Source organism: Arvicanthis niloticus, chromosome 6 (assembly GCF_011762505.2).
Source record: "Arvicanthis niloticus isolate mArvNil1 chromosome 6, mArvNil1.pat.X, whole genome shotgun sequence".
NCBI lineage: Eukaryota > Metazoa > Chordata > Mammalia > Rodentia > Muridae > Arvicanthis > Arvicanthis niloticus.
This window is the reverse complement of record NC_047663.1, coordinates 34595022-34622994: the sequence shown is the minus strand read 5'-3', so window position 1 is coordinate 34622994 and position 27973 is coordinate 34595022. Positions and strand designations below refer to the sequence as shown.

Genomic DNA, 27973 nt, shown 5'->3' with positions numbered 1-27973 from the left:
CCAGGGAATCTTTGGTTCCTTTATCCTTTTTTTTTCTTTGAAAGCAGATTTGGAGTTTTATTAAAGTTATTTTAATACAGGCTTAAGCATGAGAGACTCAAAAAATAAGATATACTTAAGAATCATGGGTGTAGGTTTGTCTAAGAGAGTCACCTCTTTTTTGTTAACTTTCAATTTTTTACATGTGTGTGTATATATATATACACACACACATACATATATACATACATACATGTATGTATGTATATGTGTGTGTGTATATGTATATATGTATGTATGTGCTTACATGGGGGGATACACATGTGGATATCAGAAGATAGCTTAAGAAAGTCACTTCTCTACTTCCACCACATGCATCCTGGGACCCTAATTAAGGTTATCAGGCATGGCGGCAAGGGTCTTTACCTGCTGATCCATTTTTCCTATGACCCTTTTATATTTTTTTCCCTCTCTCTTAATGACAAAGTTTCACTATTTGGTCCCCATGTTAACTTTCAACTCATGATCTTTGTGCATCAAGCTTTTGAGTACTGGAATTGCAGGTCTTTGCCACTGTGTCCTGATAGCAGCCCTTGGTTCTTATGTAATTTATAAGGAACTTTCCGTTACATAAGAAAGTAACATTGGACCAGCGGGCAGGGAAGTGAAGTATCAGCTCTGCTAGAGGTGCTTTTAAATGCTATATAATCTGCCCTCTTGGCATGTGCATCATGTATTGTTAAACCAGAGTTAGAAGCCAGATCTGAAGCTGGAGACAGAGCTCAGGTGATGGAAGTGTCTGCCATGCAAGCATGAGAACCTGATTCTGATCCCCAGAGCCCATGTGAAAAAGCCTGGCATGGTGTCACACACTTGTACATCTCATCATCAGGGAAATGGACACAGAGGGATCCTAGGGCTTCCTGGACTGCCAGCCTAGCCACACTGCAAGCTCCAGCCCAATGAGTGACCCCATCTCAAAAAAGGTGTTGCTCCAGAGGAATAACAGTTGAAGTTGACCTCTGGCCTCCACATGCCTGTGTACTATGTGCATACACACGAACACACACCACATGTGAATGATAAGACACAAGTAATACCCAAGTAGCAAGATACTGTCTCCTGTGGGGCAGCATCTGCCTGGCATGGGTAAGTCCCTGGGTTCAGTTCCTACTGTACCCATGCTGTACTGAAAAAGAACTTCAGACTTTGAGATGAAATGAAACTCTCAGGACTCAGGATCTGTATATTAAAAGACCCCAGGATCTACAGATACCATGCTTTCTTTCAGTCTTTACTCAATGATCACTTTCTGTGGGTCAGGTATAAACATGGCCACTTTGATTTGGAGGAGTGTTTTGTTGGATAAAGGCATGGTAGGATAGATAGATCAGAAAATCAGGGCCAGTTCTAAACAAACATCTAAAGTATATGAAAAATCCTAAAGCTTCTAGTTTGTTCTGTTTTTACAGCCTTTCTCTACCTCTCCTCCCACTTAGGGTTCTGATAGATAACCAACCCCTTCCTATTGTGGCAGAAGTACAATGTGACACCTACTGGTTCTCAGCCTGTTCTGCCACTGATTTTCTTCTGCATAGCCTTGGCCTGTAGCTCATGTTTAAAATAGTAATAAATTGTGGTTTTTAGTTTATGCTTTCTTGAGGTTTATCTTTTAAAAGGAATGTCACAGGAAGAGGAATCTTAGCCCCCCAACATTTCTCTACTAGCTGGGTTTCAGAGCTTCGTGTCTGCCATAGGCAGCAATGCTCTGGTGGACCTTCTGGTGCCCACCAGCCTCTCAGTCCTTGGGAGTTAAGTGATTCTGAGCATCTGGAGTCCGAGTCGGCTGCTCTTCTTGTAGAGCACGTTAACATGGAGAGGAAACTGATCTGCTTGCCTACAGACTTGTGAAGCTTCTTACAGAGAACAGGAAAAGACTAACTTCAGACATTTCATATCCTGAAGAAAAAAAAAAAAAAACAAAACAGATTATTGAGCTACCTTTTCCGTACTTTCCCCACTTCCTGCTTCCCTCTCTATAAACTGTGATTGATAAGAGGCACAGTTTTTTTGGTTGTTTGGGACTCTTCAGTTAATGATCTTTCCCCCAAATCACTGGAGTTGAGGATCTTGCTTAGGAATTCTACCACTGAGCTAAATCCCCAATCCCTGTCATTTTAAATTTAGAATCTTAAGTGGAAAAAAAAAAATCGCCCCCTGGTGTCTGTTTACAAGAATACAGTTAGTGTGCTTTGAAAAGACAAAATAACATTTGTTTCCAGAAATAACTGTTACATCCAAAGGCTAGTAAATAGCTTGGTTGTATCCTGAGTGTTGGGATATAGTTCTCACTGAGCTCACACATACACCAACGCACACATTTGGAAATCCAAAGATAACTTTTAGTCGGTTCTCTCCTGCCACCTTGTGGGATCCAGAGACCTAATTTAGGCTGTCAAGCTTCTGAGCAAGTGCTTCTGCTTAAAGTCCAACCCAGATGGTGATGGTGGTGATGGTGGTAATGGTGGTCAGGGTCAGCATCATCAGCATCATTATCATCATATATTTATTTTTTTGAGACAGGGTCTCACGATGTAGCTCTGGTCGTCCTGGAACTCACAAAATAAACCAGACTGGACTTGAACTCAGAGACCTCTCTGCCTCTGTCTCTGTCTCTGCCTCCTAAGTGCTGAGATTAAAGTAAAAATACATTTCTTTATCATTTCAGTTGAAGAAAATTTCCAAATAAGAGAAATCTTTCGAAAGAATGCTGAGATTTTGACCAAGCCTCAGCTTCAAGCTATTCAATGGTATGGCTGTTATTTTCTTCTTCACTTTAAGGCTCAGAAGCAATGTTCATTGGTGAGAGTGATTAGGTCTATGTATTACTTGCCTTCAAATGTATTACCCACTATACAAATTAGCTCTGAGCAACTTAAAAATAATAGGACTTGTTGAGCAGAATTTGATAGGTAGTGAAAAGGACTGATTATTTGTATTGAGATCCTGGCTCTGGACTCTCTATCCACATGACTTGGGTTATAGGTCTCTGCCTTCCTGCCGTCACATCTTTAAAACAGGAATGATAAAGCCAGGCCTGGTGGCATAGGCTTTTAATCCCAGCATTATAAGCTCAAGGGCAGCCTGTCTACATAGCAAGTTTCAGAACAGGCAAAGGATATGTAGTGAAACCTGGTCTCAAAATAAATGAATAAATAAAATTGGAATAAAAATTCTGAGACCACTGACATAGGAATTAAAATTATAAGCCAAGTGCTAGTGGCACATGCCTTTAACCCCAGAACTCAGGAGGCAGAAGCAGGTGAATCTCTTGAGTTAAAGGCCAGCCTGGTCTACAGATGAGTTCTGGGACAGTTAAGGCTACAGAGAGACATAATCAACCTGTGTGTCTTTTCCCTATGTAAAGACATAGGGAAAGATTTAGTGTGGGATCTTCTTATAGCTCTATACCCACGAGTACTGAAATTGAAGCTTAAGCATTGGTTGAAGTAGAAATGGGTTGTTTGTCTTCAATATCTCTTCTGGAGTTTCTTGGTGTTGGCCTCTCTTGGTTCTCTATACCAGGAAGCTGTGTCACAGTTGCTAAAGTCTCCTGTCTGTGCCTTTTGCGCCAGTGTCTGCCTACTAGCAAAGTTCCTCTGTTCCATGGCTTTCTAAGGAGCTTTCTCCCTGTCGTATAGACCAACTGGCTTATTTCAGAGCTGGGGTCACCCTTTGAGAGTGTTTGTCCAATATATGGAGAATTGAGATCCAGTGATGCCAAAGAGCTTGTGACTAGTGAGCACTGGGACCAAAACTAGAATCCACACTCTCTGCTTCTGAATTTAGTGCATTTTCCTTTTCCTAGGCTGCTGAACTGGTACCATGTTATTGTACCAGACTGGCAAGGGACTCATTAATGTTCTTACTTTTTCCTCACACAGTGCTGAAGACAAACAAGAGGAGACATTAGAGGAGATGCCAAAGGAACTGAAAGAGAAAAACATGTATGGCCACCAAAGAGTAGCTAAAGGATATTTGTATAGTTTTATGGAAATATTTTCTTGTTTGTAAGAATCTTTATTCCTCCCATTTATTATTATTATTTATTATTATTGAGAAATTTATGCCATGATATGCATGTGGAGTGAGAGGACAGCTTTGTAGAGTTTGTTCTCTACTTCTGCATTTACGTGGGCTCCGGGGATCAAACTCAGGCTGCCAAGCTTGCGCAACAAGTGCCTGTATTCTCTGAGCATCTTCATGACTCTTACTCGCACCATAAATATATTTAATATAAATCTCTTCTTTCATCAAAAGTCTGTTTTTAGTTGATGATATACTCTACTATAACAGTATCTTATAATCCAGGACAGAGAGTGATGGTAATGATGATGCTAATAAGTTTACTATCTGAGATAGATTAATGTACTTTCCTTATAAATATCCTTTCATAAGTGGGAATAGTTTATTTTTAATCAGCCAAAATATGTTACAAGTTATGTAGTTTTGTTTTGTGGTGCCCGGAATAGAACTCCAGGGCCTGTTTGTCACGTGCTTGGCAAGTGCTCTGCCACCAAACCACCTCCCTAGCTCAGTGTCTCTTTTTGTTTGTTGTTTGTTTCTTGATTTGGGAGTGAGAGGGTTATGGACATATTCATATCCCCTGCCCCAGCTGTTTCATTGTTTTGGTTTGGGTTGGGTTTTGGTTTTGTTGTTGTTGTTTATTTGGAGTCACTGTAGCCTAGGCTAGCCTCAAAGTCGAGGTAGTCTGTGGGGCTTGCAGTTTGACTGCAGCAGTCCTTCTTTTCCGGTCTAGCCTCCTAAGTGTTGAAATTAAGGGCATAAGCAAGCTACTACTACTGCTGGTCGCAGAATCTCTGCTCTCTCTTTTTTTTCCACAGAATCTCTTTTTAAGATAGATATCTTTCAATTTTTATTTTATTTTTACTGGTATTTTGCATGCAAGTGTGTATATTGCTTGTATGCAATGCACAAGAAGGCCAGATGATGATATTGGATTCCCCTGGAACTGGAGTTGCCGGTGGTTATGATCAATCTCGTGAGTGCAGGGAATTGAACCCGCTGAGCATCTCTCTCCAGCCCTACTTTTAAAGATATTTCTCTTCCACCACCTTTGTTTGTTTTGTTTTTCCCAGACAAGGCTTCTCTATGTAGCTCTGGCTGTTCTGGAATTCACTCTGTAGACTAGCTGGACTTGAACTCAAAGATTCATCTGTCTCTGCCTCCATAGTGCTGAAATTAAGGCATGTGCTACCACTGCTCGGCTTAAAGATATTCTTAATATTTTCTTTAATATACTCTAAAATCTATTGACAAATAACAATTTTATCACGAACATACACTAAAAGTTCATGGACATGGTGGTATATATCTGCACTCTGTATATTAAGAAGTCTGAAACCATAAGATCATAAGTTAAAGGCCAGCCTGCGGTGAGTTCAAACTTATCAAAATAAAAGACGTTCTTATCAGGAATATATTATTCTGCTTTTCCAAACGTCTCCCCACATCTCACAATTACTTTGTACCTTTTTTTTTTTTCCTTTTAAGATTGGATCTTGCAATGTAATTTAGGTTGGCTTTCAACTGTGTAGCTTAGATTGGCCTTGAAGTCATGGCAATCCTCCTGCCTTAGCTTCAGAACTGCTGGGATAACACAGTTGTACCACTATGACCAGATTATTGTGTGTTCTTAATTCTTTAGATCACTGACAGACATTCAAGACCTGTCCAGCATCACCTATGAACAAGACGGCTGTTTTAAGGAAACCTCATGCAAAACACCTAAATTAAAACACGCACCTACTAGTGCCAGTACTCCGCTCAGCCCAGGTAGTCATACACAGGGAAGAGTGTTTTTAGAAGAGATATTCACAGGCCTTTGCTATTTGCCGTGACTGGGCATATCTCAGGATGACTGTCTTTCTCCCAGAGCAAAGGTGTTTTTTGAAGAGAACTAAACAGTTATTCTGTGGGCTGTCAGGTAGGGTTTTGAGTGTTACAGTGTAGCAGTCTCTCCAGGTAGAAGTATGGTGTTACAGTGGAACAGACCCTCCCTGCTGGAGGCAGCCTTCTATAATGGAGGAAAGTTGGGTTTTAGCACTGGGCTGCCTTCCCCTTAGAAATAGTCAATTTTGTTCTCATAGTTAAATATCCATATCTCCTGGGTTATTTTTGTTTGCTTTCTGTTAATGTTGGAGATCAAATATTGGACTTTGTAAAACCAAACAAGTTCTTTACCACTGAAATCAATCCCCAGCACTACCCTCTCTCATGAGTTTTTCATAAACTGCAAGATTGCCAAGGCATAGTAGAAAGGACTTAGGAATATATATTCCTAAGTAAAGTTATTCCTATATATTATATTATTATATAAAGTTATTATATATATATATATATATAATATATATATTATATAAAGTTATTCCTATATATTATATATAATATAATATATATTCCTCCCCCCAGTAAAGTTATAACAAACCAATTTCCTTTACCAATTCACGATTTTTTAACTTTTCTTTGAGAATGCAGGGAAACTAAGGCAGTAGGTTATGACCCTGAGTTTCCATTAAACGTGGTAGTGCTGGTGCTGTGGTTAATGTTTGAAGTTAGTGTTAGATACTCCAGTGCACAAGCACCTCTGTAGTAACTGCAGAAACACTGGATTTTGAAAACACTACTTTCAGCCTAAACATACAGTCCTTAAATCGTACTACCAGACATAACTAGCATCAAATATTTATATTTGTTCTTATTTCTAGTAAATTTGTGGTTTAATTTTCCTTTATTTCATTTTGATGACCAAGTTTATGCATGTGTGTGTGTGTGTGTATTTGTGTGATATGTATTTGTGTATATATACACATGCCTTGAGAACCTAGAATATAGAATTTTAGACTGGAGAAGCTATCTCAGATTCATGGATGTTTCAGTTTTAGCAATTTGGAAAATTCCTGTCACAGTTTTGTGGGTGTTTTGTTTATAATGTAAAGAATTTAGATATTTACTGCTCTCTTTTCTCCTAGAGTCGATTTCTTCAGCTGCTAGTCACTATGAAGACTGCCTTGAAAATACCACATTTCATGTTAAAAAAGGATCTACATTTTTTTGGAATGGTCAAGGAACTATGAGAACTTTGTCTGCCAAATTTACAACAGTGCGAGAGAGAGCTAAGAGCCTGGAATCTCTCCTCGCTTCTTCTAAAACCCTACCTGCAAAGCTGACTGACCCTGTAAGTGTCCTAGTTTTGTTTTACACTTTCATGAGGTCAGTCCAAAGCCCTCAATGACCAAATGGCTAAGATTTCTCCAGATGTGTTGAGAAGCAAGGAATACACTAGATTTCTTCCAGGCATCTCTGAGCTTCCTCTCTAGAGACTGCACTGTGGGAGAGTTATGTTTTGCTTTGAAGCCTGCCGCTTCCTCACCTTGAGCTGATTGCTCTCCCTCACCTTGCAGGGAAAGTTCATTTTCTATCACTTTTTCCTCATCCACATGCTTTTACTTCTTTCTTGTTCATATTGCAAATGTTTAGTTTTTAAAAGAAAACCACAAATTCCTGCCTAATACTGCTCATTAAAAACCTTTTCACTGGCCAGGAGGTGGTGGTGCACACCTTTAATTCCAGCACTTGAAGGCAGAGGCAGGCTTATCTTTGTGAGTTTGAGGCCACCCTAGGCTACAGAGTGAGTTCTAGGACAGCCAGGGCTGCTCCACAGAGAAACCCTGTCTCAACAAACAAACAAACAAACAAACAAAAACCCCAAAACTTTTGGCTGACCCTCTCCAGTAGTTTGATTTCTGTTGCTGAGATAAAACACTGGCCAAAACCAACTACTGGGTTAATTTGGCCTACAGGTTATATATAGTCCTTCAGCCAGGGAAGCCAAGGTAGGAACTCAAGGCAGTAACCTGATGATAAGATCTGAGGCAGAAACCATGGAGAAACATTGTTCTCACGGTTATTGTATTGCTGTAATAAATACCATGACCAAAGAAACTAATAAAAGGAAGAGCATTTAGCCGGGGGCTTGTGTACAGTTTCAGGGAGTTAGTCCGTGTCAGGAGTATGACAGGCAGGCATGATACTGAAGCAGTAGCTGGGAGCTCTCATCTGACTCACAAGTTGTAGGCAGAGAGCACAAACTGGGCCTGGCATGGGCTTTTAGAACCTCAAAGCTCACCCTAATTGATACACATTCTTCAATAAGGCCACACCTCCTAATCCTTCCTAAACAGTCCACCAGCTAGAAACCAGATATTCAGATACATGAGCCTGTGAGAACCATTTTTATTCAAATCACAATTGTTTACTGGCTTTCTCCTTCTGGCTTGTTCAACTACTCTTCTTACCTAGTCTGGGCCACCTGCTTAGGGATAGCACCGCCCACAGTGGTTTGAGGCTTCCTACACCAATTAGCAGTTAAGAAAAATGCCTCAGACATGCCTAGAGGCAAATCTGTTGGTGGCAACTTGTCAACTAAGTTCCCCTTTTGCTAGGTATATCAAGGTAACTATTAAAGCTAACTGTTACACCCTCTAGAAGCAGACTGGTTATTTTCTTTAGTACTCAATGGAAAATTGATTGTAAATGGGTTTTTTGTTTTGTTTTGTTTTGTTTTGTTTTTGGTATTTGGCTCATAAAAGTTCCACTTAGAATCTTACCCTTTCACTCAGTGAACTGTTAACTGGGAAGAGTCTAAGTGTCAGGCGCCATATCCAAACCTAAATAAGAAAGACACAGGCCCTATCTTGAAGTTACCAATGCCTTAGTGAGGAGGACAGGCCTAGTGTGATGGCCAAGTGCTCAGCAGACAGAGTTGAGAAGACTTTTCAGAAGAGGCGACTTCTTGAATTTGTAATCTACTGTCCAAAATAAATGGCAATGAATGAGCTACATGTGTCTTTTTACTCAGTGCACATACTAATTACCATATTTTATGTCTTATTTTTATAGCAAAGATTGTGTATGTTCAGTGGGGCTGGCTCTTCTAACATATCTGCAGTATTTGTAACGTCAACCCACGCTACCAAGAGGAAGAGCCTACCTGGAGGTACCCTTGTTTAATATTAAAGAAGGTTGTAAGAGTAAGCCGGTTTAAGAAGGCTTAGGTTGATGTTCATCAATCTTCCATGTGACATTTGGTTTAAACAAAATGCTATTTTCTCTTGATTATAAAAGTAAAACATACTCATTATAGAAAACGAGGTGAATAAGAAATAGTTTTAAAAAACAAAAATGATTAGATAATCACAGCACAGCTTGCTGTGTCATACAGTTGTGATACATTGTTTCATAGTTTTAGGAATATATAACAGATATTTTACTAATATTTACTATATCTACTATACTGTGCCATATAGCAGTTTTAGACTATGTTTCCCCTTGTCATGCTCAGCATCCTTACCTCTTAGTTCCATATCTATGAGTTCAACTAGTGGCAAATGAAAAGAATTTGAAAAAGATTGCTGTATTTAACATGTATAGCTGCTTTGTTTCATCTTTCTTCCCTAACTAAATAGTATACTATATCAATGATTTACATAGCATCTGTATTATATTAGGTATTATATAAGCATATAAGCATCAAACACTATGCTACTTTGTATGAGGAACTTGAACACCATGGATTTTGGTATTGCCAGGCTAAGAGATTCTGGAACTACTTCCTTATAAACAGTGAAGGCTAATTATATTTTGAGCATTTCCTTTTGTAATTAGGAATTATATATTATATATGTACTTATATAATATATATAATTAAGAATGATAATAAATATATAGCAGCTACATAATAATACACTATATTATTTAACCCTTCTCTTATTTGAAAATTTAGTTTTCCAAGGCTTTCCTTTGTATGTTTGCCTTATTTGAATCTCTGATCCTTTCCTTAAAATAGATTTCTTAGAAGACAGTTTTCAGATCACACAAGAATGCTAAACTTTCTAGAGCAAATTGTCTTTGTTGCAGTAATTTCAATGTCTAAGACCTTTGCTATAGCTCTTAGAGTTTCTCTCCAGAGTTTCTTGGAGTTTCTGTATGTTATATGGAAGGACTTATTATATATAATTGAGCACTTGGTAAAGGGCCCAAAATATGGTTGCTTCCATATCTCCTGGCCTGATAACCTACAGAGAACAGCCTCCTGCTATGTGTTTTGTTTGTGTTGGCTGGGTCACAACCTCTAACAACCTGCTCCAAATCATCCCCAAGCCTCTTAGTAAGAATCTGCACCTTATCTGATTCAAGTGTCCTTTGGAAAGGTGTCCTATGCAAAGAGTGGCATACGTGGGATGAAAGTGGAGAGTAGAAGCCATCATACATTAAGGAAGCTTCTACTAAGAATGTTATGTTAGGTGCTTTCACACTTTTTAGTTTATTTCACCACTGAGAAAGCCTCAGGTCCATGGAAAGCCTAGAAAACTGCCATTCAGGTCTAGGAGTGTGTTGTCATTTTTCCTTTGATCTTTTCAAAGAACTAGCAGAAGCCACCTCTCAGCATCATCTTGATGAACTTCCACCCCCAGCTCAGGAGCTACTTGATGAAATTGGTAAGAAGTGTTCAATACCCCTGTTTTGGACCCTGTGGCCCCTGCTGGTTATGGTTACTGACCACATTATGGTTTCTTCTTAGGTATCCACACTAGTACAAAGAACTATGAAGTTGTGGTTCAGTGTACAGATTCAGGCTCGGCGGTGGATTTTAGCACTTGGGAAGCATAGGCAGGTGGATCCAGGGCTACACACAGAGAAACCCTGTCTCAAAAACCAAAACAAACAAAGAATGTAGAAATTCAGGAAGGGACAATTTTTGAATCAAGTAGGCCACAGTGTGGCCAGGATAATTGGCCCACTTATTTTGTCATTTGTTACTAAAGGGTTTATGGGAAATACTCTAAGGTAAAGTAATGAAATTCAGATGTTTTATGGTGATAAACTAATTTTTGTGAGGTTTTTGTTTCGTTTTCAGTTTTTGAGATGGGGTCTTGCTGTGTAGCTCAGGCTGGTCTAGAGTACACTTCATAGCCAGGCTAGCCTTAAATCCTCAGTCTTTATGCCTCAGCCTCCAAGTGTCCCACCATGTCTAGATGATAAACTCCTTTGATTAAAGGAATTGTTGATATCCCTTTCAATCCAAACCAGATATTCCTTGGAAGTGTGTAGCCCTTATCTTTAGAGGGTTCGTCTCCTTTGATCTGTGATGGTCCAATTCTTATCTATGTGATGGGCCTACTTAGAATTTCTCACAGGGCATCAGTTGGTTTTCAGGATCTCTGAGGTCTTATGACTCATAAGGAATAAAGAATCAGTGCTCTGACTCAAGGCATAGCTATCCTCTGCACTCCTTAGCATAACCTTTAACCCCTGCCCTTTGACATAATGAACTTGGGTATCTGTAGTACTATCACTGATTTTGATTTTTTTTTTTTTTTTTTTTTTTTTTTTTTTTTTTTTTTTTTTTCTGAAAAGACCTCTAGGAGTCGTCAGGCTCTATCCCCTGCTTTTTTGGAGTGTTCACATCCAGAGGTCTAGACCCCTGACAGGAGTCTTAAAGGGAAAGGTCTTTTAGAATTCAGGGTATAGGTGATCATTTAAGAGCAGCAAAAGACTGTTGAGCTCAAGAGCTGTCAGGTAGCAATTTACTAACAGTAGTGTCTTAGTTAGGGTTTCCATGGTGTGAAGACACACCATGACCAAGGCAACTCTTATAAATAAAACATTTAATTGGGGCTGGCCTACAGTTTCAGAGGTTCTATTTATTTTCATCATGGCGTGAAGCATGGTAGCGTGCAGGCAGACATGACATCTAGAAGGAACTGAGTGTTCTACTTCTTGATCCAAAGGCAGCCAGTAGACTCTCTTCTGCAGGCAGCTAGGAAGAGGCTCTCTTCTGCTCTGGGCAGGGCTTTAGCATAGGACCTCAAAACCCACCCTGACACTGACACACTTCCTCCATCCAACAAGGCTACATCTCCTAATAGGGCCACTTCCCATGGGCCAAGCATACTCAAATCACTACAAGTAGGAAGGGAGTAGACCAGCATTGCCTACTCCTCACAGTGAGCCTGGGTAGGCCCTAGCTATCTCTGCTTTGCTCTGAAGAGCATTTTGAAAGAAATAAGCACCTACAATAAGCAAATAAGAAATAAGAAATAAGCAAATACAGAGCAGCTACTGAATTTAGCATATGCTTATCTTGGTCCAGTGAGCATTTTATAAGGAAGTGGAAAAGATGGATATTCATGATTAAAAAAACAAAAGAAAACAAAACAAACCCATAACATAGGCCAGTAGAGATGGAGACATCTGTGAATTACTCTGCTACTGAGAGTATAAAGTGAGGATCGGGGGTAAAGAGTTGGCTCAGCGTTAATAGCACTTACTCCTCTTGCAGAGGACCTGGGGTTAGTTCTTAGCACCTATATAGTGGCTTAAAAGCTTCTGTAACAGTTCAAGGGATCTGGAGCCCTCTTACTGTCTCTGTGGACACAAAGCATAAATGTGGAACATACATACCTACATACTTACATACCTATGTGCCAACATACATACACAAATAAAATTTGAAATCTTAAATTTTATTTTTAAAATCAAAGTTTGGAGCATAAACTTTAGAGCTAAGATTTCCTGGACTCAGTCTCAATTCTCCTACTTAATTCTTTTCCATTTATGAAAGTTCCTTACCGCTCTCTTCATTTTCCCCATTGCAGTAGCTGTGCTCCAGGGCCCTTTCTCAGCTCTGGTCTCAGTGCTGTTGCTCCTCATCTGAAGACCAGAAGTAGAAACAATATAGTCAGTATCATAGGGCTGTTAGGACTGTGAACATGAATCCTCAGCTGATAGACAGAAATAAGTAGTACCTCCCACCCAGACCACCGTCATCGTCCTCACCCTTGTTGTTTGGTTTGGTTTTTAAGACAGGGCCTACACCTATAGTTGCGGCTGGCCTGAAACTTAGAAATGTGCCTGCTTTTGCTTCTAAGTGCTCGTGTTAAAGGTGTCCACCATCACACCCAGCCTATTTTCTTTTTCATGTTCTTTTTTTTAAAAAACATTTTTACACTTGTTTATTTGTTGTTTGTGTATGTGTGTATACTTAAATGCACATTCTAAAGAGCTTTGGAGATCAGGACAGTTTGAAGGAGTTGTTTCTTGCCTTCAACCCAATGGGTCCTAGAAATCAAACTCAGATCATCATGTGTGGAGGCAAGTGCCTTAACCCATCAAACCATCTTGGTTTGTTTGTTTGTTTGTTTGTTTGTTTGTTGTTACTACTGTTTGAGACAAAGTTTTATGTAATACAGTCTAGCCTTACATACATACTCCATGTATGTAGCCAAGGCTGACCTTTACCAGTTTCTGCTTCTCCCTCCCACATCCTGGGATTATAGGTGTGCACCAACCACACACCTCCTAATGTTTTATTTTGTTTTGAAACAGGATCTCACTCTACAGTCCTGGTTAGCCTGGAACTTGCTATGTAGTTCAGACTGGCATCAAACTTAAACAAGTTTTTCTGCTTGTGCCTCCTGAGTACTGAGATTTTAGGCATGTGCCACGACATCTACTATCAATCATTTAAAAATCCTTTATCAGATATTATTTGGGGCTTTCTTACTTGAAGACTTCCTTCTGAACTCAGAGTGTACTAAAGTAGTGACTTTCAGTTTTTCAGGAGTCAGAATCATGTAAATATGACTTAGTTAAACTGCAGGAGTTTCAGGTTCAGTAGGTTTGGGTTTACTAATAGTGCCAGTCTGAGGCCCGGCCTCTGAGAGCCACTGTCCTAGACAATGGTGTGGTCTGAAAAGGTAGGATAAGTCGCCCTCTGCTTTTGTACTGTGACAGAGCAACTGAAGCAGCAGCAGGTCTCATCCATGGTGTCACATGAGAACACAGCACATGATCTGAATGTCACTGAAAATGGTAAGCTGATACCCAGGTCTTTATGCATGAGGTTTTTATGTAATACAGCTCTTAATAGCATGGTGGTCTGTGTGGGAGAGTGTGACTTAGGTTGGGGTACAACTCCATTTTAATTCTGATTCTACCAGTTAATGTTGTCTGACAAACTTTCATTTCTGAACTTCTTCTATCCTCATCTGTGAAATGGGAACAATAGTTTCTATCTCATGATACATAATAGCTCTATGCACAGTGCCTAGTACACTAAAATAGTTAGCAAGTATTAGTCCTCTTCCTTTCATAGGTCTGCTGGCCAGATGAAAGGAGCCAGGATTTGTAAAACGCTTGGCATACATTAAAGGAATCAGCCTTATCCCACACAGATCTCTTCTGTCAAGCTCTACCTTTGGAATGTCTAGGAAGCAAGAAAGGGAAGCGTGTCCTGAAGCACAATTGTGTGGTTTATTTTTAGAGCTGTTTGCCTCCTCTTTTGTGTGCCTTCTTTGCTTTGCTTTGTCTGGTTCTCTGAATTTGGCACTGGCTAGGCTTCCTGTAGCTTCACCTGGCACCGGAGATCTCCCAAGACCCCAGGAGCAGCTGCTGTGAATGCTGGTGCCCTGCGGACTGCCACCTGGCCTTCTGCTCTCCTGGGAACGTGGGGCTGGTGCATTGCAGAAGGACTGATGGCCTTGATTTTTACAGTGCGTTTCAAAGCACGCTCTCGAGCATTTTTCTCTTTAATAAAATTAGCTCTCTCAATTGCTTTAGATAAAAGGCATTTGGAAGAACAAGAAACCAACAGTAGTAAAGACAGCAGTTTTCTTTCCAGCAGAGAAATTCAGGATCTGGAAGACACAGAGAGGTAACAAAAAAACCTAGACTTTTGAAAGGATTTTAAAATTGCATTTGTGTATATTACTTTTTATTATATGAACAAATAAGAAGGAACAGAATAATCTTTTCTTTATTCTCCTCTCTTTGTTGCTAGGGTTTTGTTTTACATTAGCATGTATTAATTATAGAGTAAGTTTCATGATGATGTTTTCATACACGTATACAATGTGTTTTTATCAAGTGCATCTCCCACTACTCTTTCTCGTCTCTCCCTCTCTCACTAGTTCTCTTCTACTCTCCTGTCTTCTGTGGATGGTGTGGGACCTAATGAGCATCAGTAGGGTCTCTCACAGGAGCGTGGATGAGGGTTACTTATAGGAACATGGACACGTTACCGGTCGCTACACCACTGAAGAGCACGTCTCTCTTCCCCCAGCAGTCATTAACTGTCTAGAGATGCGCAGGGCGTCTGGGGCTTGTATATATAACATTTAATCACTTTTCTTAACAAATTTAAGTGTATAGCTCAATGTTAATTATATAGTTACTATCCATGGTGGTTCACTTAAAAGTTTTTGATATATTTTTGTTTGTTTTTGAGACAGGTTCTCATTATGTAGACTGTCCTGGAACTCACTATTTAAATGTAATTGACATGTGAGAGGAAAACACGGAGTGTTTTTCTTAATATAATAATATGCAAGTTCAAGCCACTTTTCTGCAAATGTCCTAATGCCATTTTTTAAAAAAGTGTATGTGTGTGTATGCATGTATGCTCATCCATACCCACATACCACAGTATTCATGGGAAGGTCAGAGAAAAATGGGGGTGTTGGTTCTCTCCTACCATGTGGGTCCTAAGGATTAAACTCAGATAGTCAGGCTTGAATGGGAGATGTTTCCCTGCTGAGCCATCTCACTGGGCTTTGTTCCTCTTCACAGAATGTAATTAGCACTTATTTTGCTGGAGACAGGGTCTGACACTGTTTCCCAGGCTGTATTTTAACCTGTGCCTGTTGAGGTAATTTCTTACCCAATAAGCCCATATAAAAAACATACAACTCTGTTATTATAAGTGTCTTAGCTTAGAGTTTTACTGCTGTGAACAGACACCATGACCAAGGCAAGTCTTAAAAAGACAACATCTAATTGGGGCTGGCTTACAGGTTCAGAGGTTCAGTCCAGTATCATCAAGGCAGGAACATGGAAGCATCCAAGTAGGCATGGTATAGGAGGAGCTGAGAGTTCTACATCTTCATCTGAAGGTTGGTAGTGGAAGACTAACTTCAAGGCAGCTAGGGTAAGGGTCTTATAGCCCACACCCACAGTGACACATCTACTCCAACAGGACCATGCCTTCTAATAGTGCCACTCCCTGGCCCGAGCATATACAAACCATCACAATAAGTTATATGCCTAGATTAGGCAGATTTATCACTATACGTGATCTACTCCTTGTTAGGGGCAGTCCCTCTTTAGGAAGCAGAATTAACATCAAAATACAAACAGCACCAGGGTAACTCACAATATGTACCAGACCTCCTACCTTAACCTCTGGAGTGTTGGGTCTGTAGGCGTGCTCCATCACACTGGGCTTCATGTTTTTTTTTTTTTTTTTTTCCTGGTTCATCTGTTGATGCAACTCTAGGCTGTTTTTGAGGCCCTGCTTTTAATTTTTTTTAAGATTTATTACTTATTGTATATATGTATGTGTGCCAGTGTATGCACATCATTGTGTGTATGTGTATGTGTGTGTGCCAGTATATGTCATCATTTGTGTGTGTGTATACCAGTGTGTGTACATCATGTGCACTCGGGTGTCTGAAGAAGTCAGAATAGGGAGTAGCATGGGGTCTGAGAACTAAACTCAGGTCTTCTCTAAGAGCAGCAGTGCTCCTAAGCAGTCTTTCCACTTTCTTGCCTTCAGTTATTTTGATATATGCCCAGAAATGGTATTTATAAATCATATGGTAAATCTATTTTTAATTTTTGTAAGTAATCATCACACTGATTTCGTGTGCCCATCTACGTTGCACAAGGGTTCCAGTCTGTCCTCGCCTTTGCTACTTGTTATTTCTAATATTGTCCAGGACTAGGGAGAGGTGAGTTTTACACCTTGAGCACAACCTGAAGGGGCAGGAAAAACTTCACTATTTAAAATGTTTTCTAAAGATTTATTTTATTACAACACACACAAGTGTTCTATCTGAGCATATGTTTGTGTACCATATACATGCCCAAGGCCTGCAGAGTTCAGAAAAGGGTATTGGATCTCCTGGAACTGCAGTTGCAGATGGCTGTGAAGCGCCATGTCGTTGTTGGGAATTGAACCCAGGTCTTCTGGAAGAGCTGCAAATGTCAACTGCTGAGCTGTCTGTAGTGGTTTGAAGAACAACGGCTTCCATAGACAATATATTTGAATGCTTAGTCAATAGGGAATGGCACTATTTAAAAGGATTATGAGGTATGGACTTGCTGGAGAAAGTGTGTCAATTGAGGTGGGCTTTGAGGGTTCAGAAACCCAAGCCCGGCCAGGTTGCCCTTGAGCTCTCAGCTACTTCTCTTCTCCAGCACCATACATGCTTGAGTGCCATCATGCTTCCCGCCATGATGATAATGGACTAAACTTTTGAAGCTGTTATCACACCCCAATTAAATGCTTTCTTTGATAAGAGTTGTCGTGGTCATGCTGTCTCTTTACAACAACAGAACACTGAATAAGACACTCTTTTTGAGCTAGGTAATATTTTAATGCAATTTAAAAAAAGATATTGAAGTTGGAACTGAAGAGATGACTCAGGAGTTAAGAGCACTGGCTATAGTTCCAGAGGACCCTGGTTTCATTTCCAGCATCCACATGGCAGTTCACAACAGTCTGTAACTTAGTTCCAAGAGATTTGACACCTCACACAGACATACATGCAAGCAAAACACCAATGCAATATAAAAAATAAAAAGGAATAATAAAACATTGAAAAGATTGAAGTTAATACAAACAAGTTTACAATGAACAAAATAAACTTTGAAAAGAGATGAGATTTAGTTAGCCCTGTGGTGGCATGTGCCCCCTCTCCTCATCCTACAAACCAGACTTAGGTGTGTGGTGGCATGTGCTCCCTCGACTCATCCTACTTCTAATCTTGGCCCTACATCTCCTGGGGAAGCCCTACACAGTGGTTTCAGCAGCAACGAATAGAAAGCCCCACTGCCGTGGCTGAGTGAGTTAGCCTCACTTAATAAGAGGCTCATGGGTGGCACGTGGGTGTGGTGTAGTCACACCACCAGAGACTTTGGTTATTTCAGTCTTCTGCTCTATCACCTGTGACATGCTGGCCTTTGCTCTAGGTTTATTTTTTTCTGTCTCTCTCAACACCTGTCTCCTGGTGACAGGATGGCTGTTGTCCACACAGCAGGCAAATGTAAGAAGAGAGTAGGACAAAGGAAGATGTCACTGGAGTCTGCTCGCTTTAACTTGGGAGGCACAACCTTTCCCGAAAGTTTTCCAGCTGATAGTCACTTATATTTCATTGGCTAGAATGTGAATCCAGTACTTCCCACTTTAAAAGCTAAATCATTCTTTTTAAGGAAGGCACGAACGGAGAAGCCTAAAACAGAATTGCAGAAGTAGGAGACAATCTTAAAAGCTGAGAAGAAAGTTTTTTTTTTTTTTTTTTAATTTTTTTATTTTTAAAGGAGACAGAAAACCAAGGGGTAAAAGGAAGAAGACTTTTTTCCTCCCTGGTAAACATTTTGGAAACCTTTGAACGTTTTTACTTATTAAATTTATGTATCATTACTTCCTGTGGTTTTTTTTTTTTGTGTGTGTGTGTGTGTGTGTGTGTGTGGTGTATGGGAGCATACATATATACTGTGATCTGAGTGTGGAGGTCAGAGGAGAGCTTTTAAGTGAGTTCTGGAGATGAGGGTTGTCAGGCTTGTGTGGCAGGTACTTACCGGAGGTACTTTGTAATACTTTGTAACTATTCCATCTGTCTTCTCAGACGCTTTCCACAATAAGCCATGAGTTGCCCAAGATCAAATTGGTGCTGAATGTGCTGGCACATGTTGTATTTCCTGCAGGAAGACCAAAGTTGAAAGTCAGCCTGGGCCAGGCGGTGGTGGCGCACGCCTTTAATCCCAGCACTCGGGAGGCAGAGGCAGGTGGATTTCTGAGTTCGAGGCCAGCCTGGTCTACAGAGTGAGTTCCAGGACAGCCAGGGCTACACAGAGAAATCCTGTCTCAGGGGAAAAAAAAAAAAGTCAGTCTGGACTTGATAGAGATCCTGTTTTAAGAACAAAAAAAGCAAGTTACATTTGGCTACACAATGTAAAGTTCTTTGTACCTTGTCACCAGGTTAGTTACTTAGACTGGAGATGTGGCTCAGTTGGTAGAGTTCTTGCCTATGATGTGATGTGATGTGATGTGATGTGATGTGCTATGAGGAAAAATGACTCTTGTTATTATCTTTACTTCCCCCTGGACAGAGCTCATTCTTCTCTTGATGAGGACCTGGAAAGATTGCTGCAGTTACCTGAGGAGAACATGGCACTGATGGACCCCACCAAGGGCTCTACAAGGTTGTCTTTACCCCCTAAGGAATCATTTTCTTATGTTTCATAGGGAAAAAACATACAAGGTCATAGAAGACTCGATAGGTTCCCAGTTTCTACCTTTTTCTCACCCAGAAAGTGTTAGGCTTTCAGCTTTTTGCAGAATGTATTTCTGGTGTTAGCTTTGTCCTGCTGTAGATGAGCCAGCTCTGACCATTTGTCCTCATTCAGACCTGCCTCTCTTCCTACAGCCATCTTCTCTCCCAGGACACTGATTAGCAGACAGGTATCAGAGCTCTTAGATTTGAGTTTAGCCCTGTCACCTTCAACATTTTCATCAGTCATTTGAGTTAAATCAGAAAAGGCATCTGTATCAAATTTTCACATAACACAACAAGTGGATTAGAAGTGGATGTTCATGTGATGGATGATAGACTGAAAATGCAAAATTACCTTGACAGGTGGAAATGTTTGCCACTTAAAAAAAATAAAGATAAAGCCAGGCATGGCTGTCTCGTGATCTGTAGTCTCAGCTACTCAGAAGTCTAAGACTGAGCTTGCCCAGAAGCTCAAAGTCAGCCAAGGAACATAGAGCTCCAATATCTCAGGCAAACAAAACTATAACAGTACAAATGACACTTAAAAGATTGGTAAGTTTAGATCCAAAAGTATACAGTGTGAGAAACCAAGCCTAGCTGGATAATTTTTTTTTTAATTGGAAACTGCTAACTGTAATTATATTGAGGGCAGGAAGTCTTAATTCACATACCCAGCACTTAGTTTCTGAAAAAGTCAATATAGCATTAATGCTGGATAAACAAACATGAGCTGTTCAGATCAGAGAAGTTTAACACAGGTCACACATGTGCTATTGGAGGACTCCCAGGACGCATTTCTAAATGGATGTCAGCAGTCAACAGAGAGGACACACAATAGTCCCAGGTCTGGAAACCAGGTCATAGGAGAGCAGCTGAGGAGCCAGGGAGACTCGGCCTGAAAAGAGCAGATGAGTGGAGAATTTGATAGCTTCCCTCAGTTACCTGAAATACTGTAAAGTGAAGAGCATCTGCTTACTGTCTTCTGATGGAGCTGGTGGACTGGATGTTGCACAGTAACAGCTTCTTATTAGTGAAGCATGATTTTGTAATGGCCATAATCATTATATAGAAGAAACAACCTTTCCATTTCAACAGAGGCACAGCTGCTCAGGTGGACGTGATGACTGGGAGTTTGGACAGAAGTAGAAGATAAATATAAAGGCCTTTGCCCACTCTCGAGCATCTGATTATGTTAGTGAAGGTTAAAAGAGGAAAAAGCCTCTTTTTGCCCTAGGTGGCTTTATCTTCTCCCCCACCCTAGAGGTAGCTATTTCTGCTTTTAAGGAGAGTGTGGTTTAAATTGTGAGATGCTTACTTAGATTTCTTACGTCTCAGGGTCCTTGAAGGAAATGAAGACAAGGTGATGAATAGTCGACTTGAAAGAGAATGCTGATAATAAAAGGGAAATGCGTTTCCCCCTTTGAGACTAGCTGTATAGTGTTAATGTTGAAAACAAAGTCTGATTACATAGGCTTTAGAACTAATTAGTTATGTCATTTTCTGTGCCTTGGTTTTCTCATCACTCAATGTAGATGTGGCAGTAACTGCTTTATACAGCTCAGAAAACTGTATAAAGTTAACATACATTTATAAAGGTTTTCCCAGCAAGAAAACCTGTCTCTAAGCAAATAAATAAATAAATAAATAAATAAATAAATAAATAAAATAAAATAAAAAACAAAACGCCGGGCGGTGGTGGCGCACGCCTTTAATCCCAGCACTTGGGAGGCAGAGGCAGGCAGATTTCTGAGTTCGAGGCTAGCCTGGTCTACAGAGTGAGTTCCAGGACAGCCAGAGCTACACAGAGAAACCCTGTCTCGAAAAACCAAAAAAAAGAAAAAAAAAAAAGATAAACAAAAACTAAAGGTAAATAAAGATAAATACTTTATCTTTAAACACTTGCTCTGTAGGGGCATCCCACTAGTACTAAGCACTCTGTGCTTACTTGTGAACATAGTCTTGTTCCCCTGATGGTTATATATGTGTTTTAATATCCCAAATCACTGTCATTAAAGGGAGAAAAAAAACAAAGATCAAGATGTTGTTGAACAGAAGAGAAAAAAAGAAAGCATCAAGCCAGAGAGAAGGAAATCAGACAGCTTTTTAGGAACTTTGGAGGAAGGTATGGATGGATGAATGATTATATGTAGTCTGTAGTCCTTGGGCTTTGGTGACCATCAAAGCTTTTAAGAAATGTTTCCTAGATGCTGCATACCATCTTGCAACCTGGGATAGTTTCCTTTTCCTTGAAGTTCAGCTCAGCATTTGTAATAATTGCAATCAACTTCATACTAAACAGTAATACCGATTTTGAGGGTTTTTTTTTTCTTCTTTTGTTTTTTGAGACAGGGTCTCACTCTAACCAAGTTGACCTCAAACTCAAAGCAGTCAGTCCTCTTACCTAGCAGGTGCCATGATTGCAGGCATGGGCCAACACTCCTGACTTTTTTTAGTTCTGTTTCTAAAACAAGCCCTGGGCCAGCCTCAATCTGTACATTGTCTGTAGAGCTGTTTTGCATTTAAATGTATTCAAAAGAACTTTAAATTTAAGTTGAGCGTGGTGATGCATACCCCAGTACTCTGGAGGTAGAAGCAGGAAGATCACCCACGGATTTCAAAGCCAGCCAGGGAGAACCTGTCTAAAAACAAAACAAAAACCAAGGGCTTGGAAATTGCTTAACAGGTCTTCTCACCAAGCCAGAGAGATGTACGTTTGATCCCCAGAACCCACATGGAGACAGGAGAGATCCAGCTCCAGTAAGTTGTCCTCTGACCTCCTCCATATGCCCGTGTGCATACACATAAATGTAAAATACAACTTCGTATGCACTTTAAATTTAGCTTACATGGATACTGAGGAAACTGAGGAAATCATTCATTACAGAATTTAAATGGAGCTTACAAGTAATATAAATGTTGCAAATTAACCTTAACTTTAAAACTATTCTAATAGAGTTCCAGGCTTCTAGTGTATCTTCACAGATGATCCCCCTTTCTGTTTACTTTACTCGGGAGTTAGATGTCCACCCTTCTGAGTCTTCTAGTGTCCCTAACTTCTTCTCCCCAGTCCCTTCTCATTGTCCTTTCCCTGCCCTGGTCTATGCTTTATGCCTCAGGGTGCTGACCCTAGTGGATTGTATCTCATTGACTTTCTGGGGGCCCTGGCAGAAGATCAGAGGGCAAGAAGATTATTTTCACTTCCTTCTCCTACCTACTTGAACACCTTGCATCTGGTAACCATGGTGTCCCTCACAAGTATCTTGTCTTTCCTAGCTCCAGTTCTCTCCCCCCAGGTTCCAGTAACTGTCCTGCCATCCCATCCCCACTGTTAGCTGCTGTCCACTTAGGCTTTGGCTGTAGCCAAAAGAAGCTCTGTCGTCCTTGTTTGTTCTCTTAGCTCTAATTATACCTTCGTGGATAGCCACTCTGTTAAGGGATCTTTATCTGTACCAGCTCTGTGTACATTTTATTTCCTCCAGAACTCTGGCTGGCACAGGGCCCAGAGGATATGGACATTTACCCAAGAGTGAATTTACTAGGACCATAACTCAGGGGACTGGGAAAGGTAATGCAGGGACTTTTGAATTAGTGTCACTGGTACTCATTGCTATGGCAGGGAGCTATAGGATATTAGGAGAAGAAGCCATTAGCTGTATTTTAGAAAACACTTTGCATTTTTAGGAAGTCTGCATCTAGAGTGGAACAAGTAAGTAAACAGCACACTAAACTAGAGAGCCCTCCAGTGTGAGTACTGAAGTCTGACCCCCCTCGACCTAGAAAGTAACCAGGCTTTATTTTCTCTTTCTTCTCTTGTGTTCCATCAAGATGAACTAAAACCCTGTTTTTGGAAGCGACTGGGTTGGTCCGAACCTTCCAGGTAATGAGATAGCATGTTTGTAGGTCAGAGTTTGCTTTTTTTTAGAGTGTGTGAGCAGACTTAAAATATTTACCAGTGTCTAAATAAATATCAGTAACAGACTGAATTCATACCACGCTGATCGGTTTAAAGTTCTATCTCTATAATTGATAAAAAAAAAAAAAAGGTGAAGTTAATGCCAAGTTTGCTTAAGTAAGTGATAGCTGTTCAAGTAAAGTTTTTATACACAGGGAGTATGAAGGATGTTGCTGCTATCAGTTGCTTTGTGGTTATTTTGCATTTCCAAGATACATTGTTGATACTGTCTGCCTTGATTATACAGACTGGAATTCCTTTCCTATGACTTCAGTTGAATAGGAAAAGTGTGTGTGTGTGTGTGTGTGTGTGTGTGTGTGTGTGTGTATGCGTTAGATACACAGATACACATTGGGTTTAGGAAATGAGCTTAGTGCCAGAATGCTTGTCTGGTTTGTGTGAGGTCTAAGTATTGCACAAGAATTTTTAAAAGTACATGTGAACTCAAAAAACTTGCCTTTTTTTTTTTTTTTTTTTTGTCTCTTAAAATATATGCACACAGGATAATTGTGCTGGATCAGAGCAACTTGTCAGACTGATTGGAACTGGACCGTGCTTGCATTGTGGCTGTGACCTCCTTCTCTTATCTTCTTCAGCTGCTTCAAGGACAGTAGTTCCAGTCTGTAACTCATGCTTTGTTCTGCTGCTACTATGGGCACAGTAATGCGGCCCTATCATGTAGCATGCTTAATCATTTGTTTTAAATCAGGTTTCTGAAAAGTTCAAAGTAACCATAATGGCAAACACTTAATTGTGTTCAGAATGGCTTTTGTTTTTATTGATGTAAAATTTTGAAACCATAACTTTGTTATATAATAAAGTGTTTACTTTCAATGCTAGTTAGGTGCCAATTGTGAATGATCCATTTCTGTGCTTTAGTTTGGGGAGTTGGGAAGATTTCTGAATTTCCCTTCTGGCTAGAACCAGCTTACTAGGAGACAGTAGACCCCCCCCCCCCCACAATGTATTTTGAATTTCTAAGATGAACATCATCTCCACACATTTTGGAGTGCGCATCTAACATCATCAGGGAACTAGAAGAATGAAACTGTGGCAAAACTAAAATCAGTGTTTTCTCTTATTTAGCTTTTTTGTGACTATTAGTCAGATGAATATGTTATCTAGACAGGGGTCCATGTAGAATTTTCACATATGATTAGCAACTTCTCTAGGAAGCATTACACTTGTGCAGTGCTAGCCTCTGACTCTGTCTCAGTAGGAAGTAGGTCACACTGTTGTGCAGTGCTAGCTTCTGACTCTTGTCTTAGTAGGTAGTAGGTCATACTGGCTAGCCTCTGACTCTGTCTCAGTAGGTAGTGGGTCACACTGCTATGCAGTGCTAGCCTCTGACTCTGTCTCAGTAGGAAGTAGGTTACACTGTTGTGCAGTGCTAGCCTCTGACTCTGTCTCAGTAGGTAGTGGGTCACACTGCTGTGCAATGCTAGCCTCTGACTCTGTCTCAGTAGGTAGTAGGTCATACTGCTGTGCAGTGCTAGCGTCTGACTCTGTCTCAGTAAGTAGTAGGTCTTGGTTGTGAAAACCAAATAGCTCCTGTTGCAAATGATCATGTTTGTTTTAGATTGCAGAAAATTTCTTCTGCACAGATAAAATAGCAAATACGCATTTGTTTGGTTACCTTAAAACAATTAACCAGAGGAAAACCATCAGAAAACTAGTCAGTTACATGGATGGATACGTGATAGCTCATGGATTCTAGCCTGTAATTCTAGCACTTGGGAGGGAAGCTGAGTCAGAAGGATTTCCTTGATTCAAGAAGGATTGCCACTCTGAGACACAGTGTGAGACCCTTCCGAAAGGAAGAAAACAACAAGGGGGCCTTCAAGATGGCTCAGCGTGTACGGCACTTGCCATCAAGCCTGATAGCCTGAGTTTGGTCACTAGGACCTGTGTGGGAGATGGAGAGAGCTGGTTCCCAGAGGTGGTTCTCTGATCTCCCTCCATATACACACAAGGAATAAACAAATATGATAATAAAATTGAAAAGCAAGCAACAAAATAATACCACCCCCAAGTTTACAAATGTTGCAGGAGATATTTAAAATGGATGCATTTAATCTGGCTTTTCTTAATCAGCTGCCATGTTCCTGACTAGCTTAGGCCTGTGGCCACGAGCAGCAGTGGCGTATCATGGCAGCTCAGCTCAGTCCGCAGGCTCAGGCAGCCAAAGACACCGGCCCTGCCACCCACAAGACGCCAGTATGGTAGATGGCTCTGCCAGTCTTCCACGCTGTCTCCACAAGGCTGAGCTATGCCCAGACCATCCCACCATCCACGTGGGCCCGGTAGGAAATGAAATACTAATGCTTAAATATTAATTAAAGGCTTTATATATTTGGTAATGCTCAACAATATGCCCACATAATTATAGATGTTTCCCAAGTAACAAACCCAGATATACGTTGTTACCCAGATACATGTGTGGTCATCCATGGCGCTACATCTCTGCCTCCCCCTCCTCTTCTCCCTTCTCTTCCTCCCTTTACTTCTCTTCCTCTCCTTACTCCTCCCACCTTAGCTCCTTTCAACTTGCAGTAATTTGCCCGCTACAACAAATACTACACGTAAGGAACTGTGGAGACTAATAGCAGACTGCATGAGAAATGTGCTTATGTAGTTGTAACATCATCAATTCATAGGGATTAAGATTGCACTAATGCTTGCTGATAAGAAATTTAATTTAGGCTGGATATAGTGGAACATAGTTTAATCACAGCTCTTGAAAGCAGAGGCTTTCAATCTCCCTGAGTTTGAGACCAGCCTGGTCTACATAGTTCCAGGACAGCATAGCTATGTGTGTGCATGCCTGCGTGCATGCATGCATATGTCTGTCTGTCTGTGTATGTTTACATGTGTGAAGGTCCAAGGTTGATGTCAGAAATCTTCTATAATTGCCATCTGCCTTATTCTTCAAAGCAGTGTCTTCCTTGAACCCCGAGCTCACTGTTATGGCTACTCTTGCTAGGCAGCTTGCTCCTGGGATCCTATCTCTGTCTTCCAAGCCCTGGGATTATTGATGCATCTATCTAGTGGTTTGAGGATCTGAACTCTGGTCCCCATGATTGTGCATCAAGTGCTTTAATCGCTGAAACATGTCCCTAGTCCCAAACATTCTTCTTTATTCATTTCTTTCCATAAGCATTCACATACTGATTTTTCTTGGGTTTAAAAAATTATTCCCCCAATCTGGGCCTGTACTCTCAGGAATAAAAGGCTGGAAAATTGCAAATTGGTGCCCAGGGTGGACTGCAGAATGAGTTCAAGACTAACCTGACTGCAGAAAGAACATAGCAGGTTACAGAGATGGTTCAACAGTTAAAAGAACCTGCTCTTTCAGAGGTCTCTAGTTCAGTTTCTAACACCCACACCAGGCAGCTCACAACTGTCTTTAAGTCTAGCTCCAGGTGAGACACAGGTACCACAGGTACCCAATAATACATGTAGTGCACACATACATGTAGATTTAAAAAATATAAATTTTACCCAGCCATGATGGTGCTCACCTTTAATTTCCAAATTTAGGAGGCAGAGGCATGTGGATCTCTGTTAGTTCAAGGCCAGCCTAGTTTACAAAATGAGTTCCAAAATAGATAAGCTTATATAGTGAGAGACCCTGCCTCCAAAAAACTCCTCAAACCACAGAGCAATACAGAGAGTACTAAGTTTTAAAGCAGCAATCAAACAAGTGGCAGAGTGTTTACCTGAAGTGTGAGGTCTCAGGTTCAGTCCTCAGCACTGCAGAAAACATGTCCCGCATCCCAACCCTCTCTCCAGCCACTGAACTATTCTTCTAGAGTCGGATTGAGCAGTAGAGAGAAAGGCAGGACTTGAGGATGGAGAAAGGGGTCTCAGGAGAGACCAGGGAGAGGAGGGGAGGAGATAGGGAGAAGGTTGCCACAAGGCTGGATGATGGATCATGAGCAGGTGACCAGGAGAAGTGGACCCTAAGGATAATCTGGGCAAGAATCAAACAGCAGGTAACAAGGGACATGTGGCTGGGATGTAAGCTAGAATAGCTCAAAACCTGGACAATCTAGGCCTACAGCTTATAAATAAAAGGATTTTGTGTCTTTTATAGAGGCTAACTAGAATACATAATTCATAGTACCCACTACCTTGGATATCTTTAGTTCCTTGCCTCCCCCTCTCTCCTCAGCATACTAGAATTTGGGTCCCACTTCTTCAGAAGTTACTCAGGTCACCAGTGTCTTCCTTACTCCTAAATCACACAGTCACCATGTTAATTTTTCTCCGTGATAATATTTGTTCCATGTTAATTGCTCCATGTTAATTTTTCTTGCCACTTACTTTTTCAGTCTTATTGATGTTAGACACTTGGCTTTTCTTCTACCTCCGAGTATTCCACCTCAGCCTCCACCTCTAGCTTTTCTCTGAATGTTCTTTCTAAATGACTGATGGTTTGAATGAGGATGGCCCCCAGAGGCGCATATATTTTCATGCTTAGTCCCCAGTTGTTTGGAAGGATTAGGAGTTATTGCCTTATTTGCTGGTGTGTTGCTGGTGTCAGGCTTCAAAAGCCCATGCCAGGCCCAGGTCCTCCCCACCCCTTATGAGATTTCAAGCTCTCAGTGCCATGTCTGTCTGT

The 27973-nt window shown here is 40.7% G+C and overlaps 1 protein-coding gene and 1 long non-coding RNA gene across 5 annotated transcripts in view; one reads left to right on the top strand and one right to left on the bottom strand.

The window, feature by feature from the left end:
* Positions 1-24173, top strand: part of Tex14 (testis expressed 14, intercellular bridge forming factor) — a 131175-nt gene extending 107002 nt beyond the window's left edge. For 2 of the 4 annotated variants that reach the window (XM_076936079.1, XM_076936081.1), the window contains 12 exons: positions 2708-2789; positions 3924-3986; positions 5708-5835; positions 7032-7237; positions 8962-9058; positions 10485-10559; positions 13858-13935; positions 14683-14776; positions 19234-19326; positions 21413-21519; positions 23223-23274; positions 23852-24173. In XM_076936079.1, the coding sequence (XP_076792194.1) occupies positions 2708-2789; positions 3924-3986; positions 5708-5835; positions 7032-7237; positions 8962-9058; positions 10485-10559; positions 13858-13935; positions 14683-14776; positions 19234-19326; positions 21413-21519; positions 23223-23274; positions 23852-23888 (1112 nt within the window). In that variant the 3' untranslated portion in view covers positions 23889-24173. The remainder of the gene's footprint in view (positions 1-2707; positions 2790-3923; positions 3987-5707; positions 5836-7031; positions 7238-8961; positions 9059-10484; positions 10560-13857; positions 13936-14682; positions 14777-19233; positions 19327-21412; positions 21520-23222; positions 23275-23851) is intronic. The other 2 variants (XM_076936080.1, XM_076936082.1) reach the window with 1 other exon arrangement.
* LOC143442713 (uncharacterized) lies at positions 1632-27973 on the bottom strand. The gene is made up of 4 exons (XR_013111118.1): positions 27676-27973; positions 18703-18822; positions 12694-12774; positions 1632-1938 (listed from the first exon to the last, which is right to left on the bottom strand). It is a non-coding gene; the product is annotated as an uncharacterized LOC143442713 (long non-coding RNA).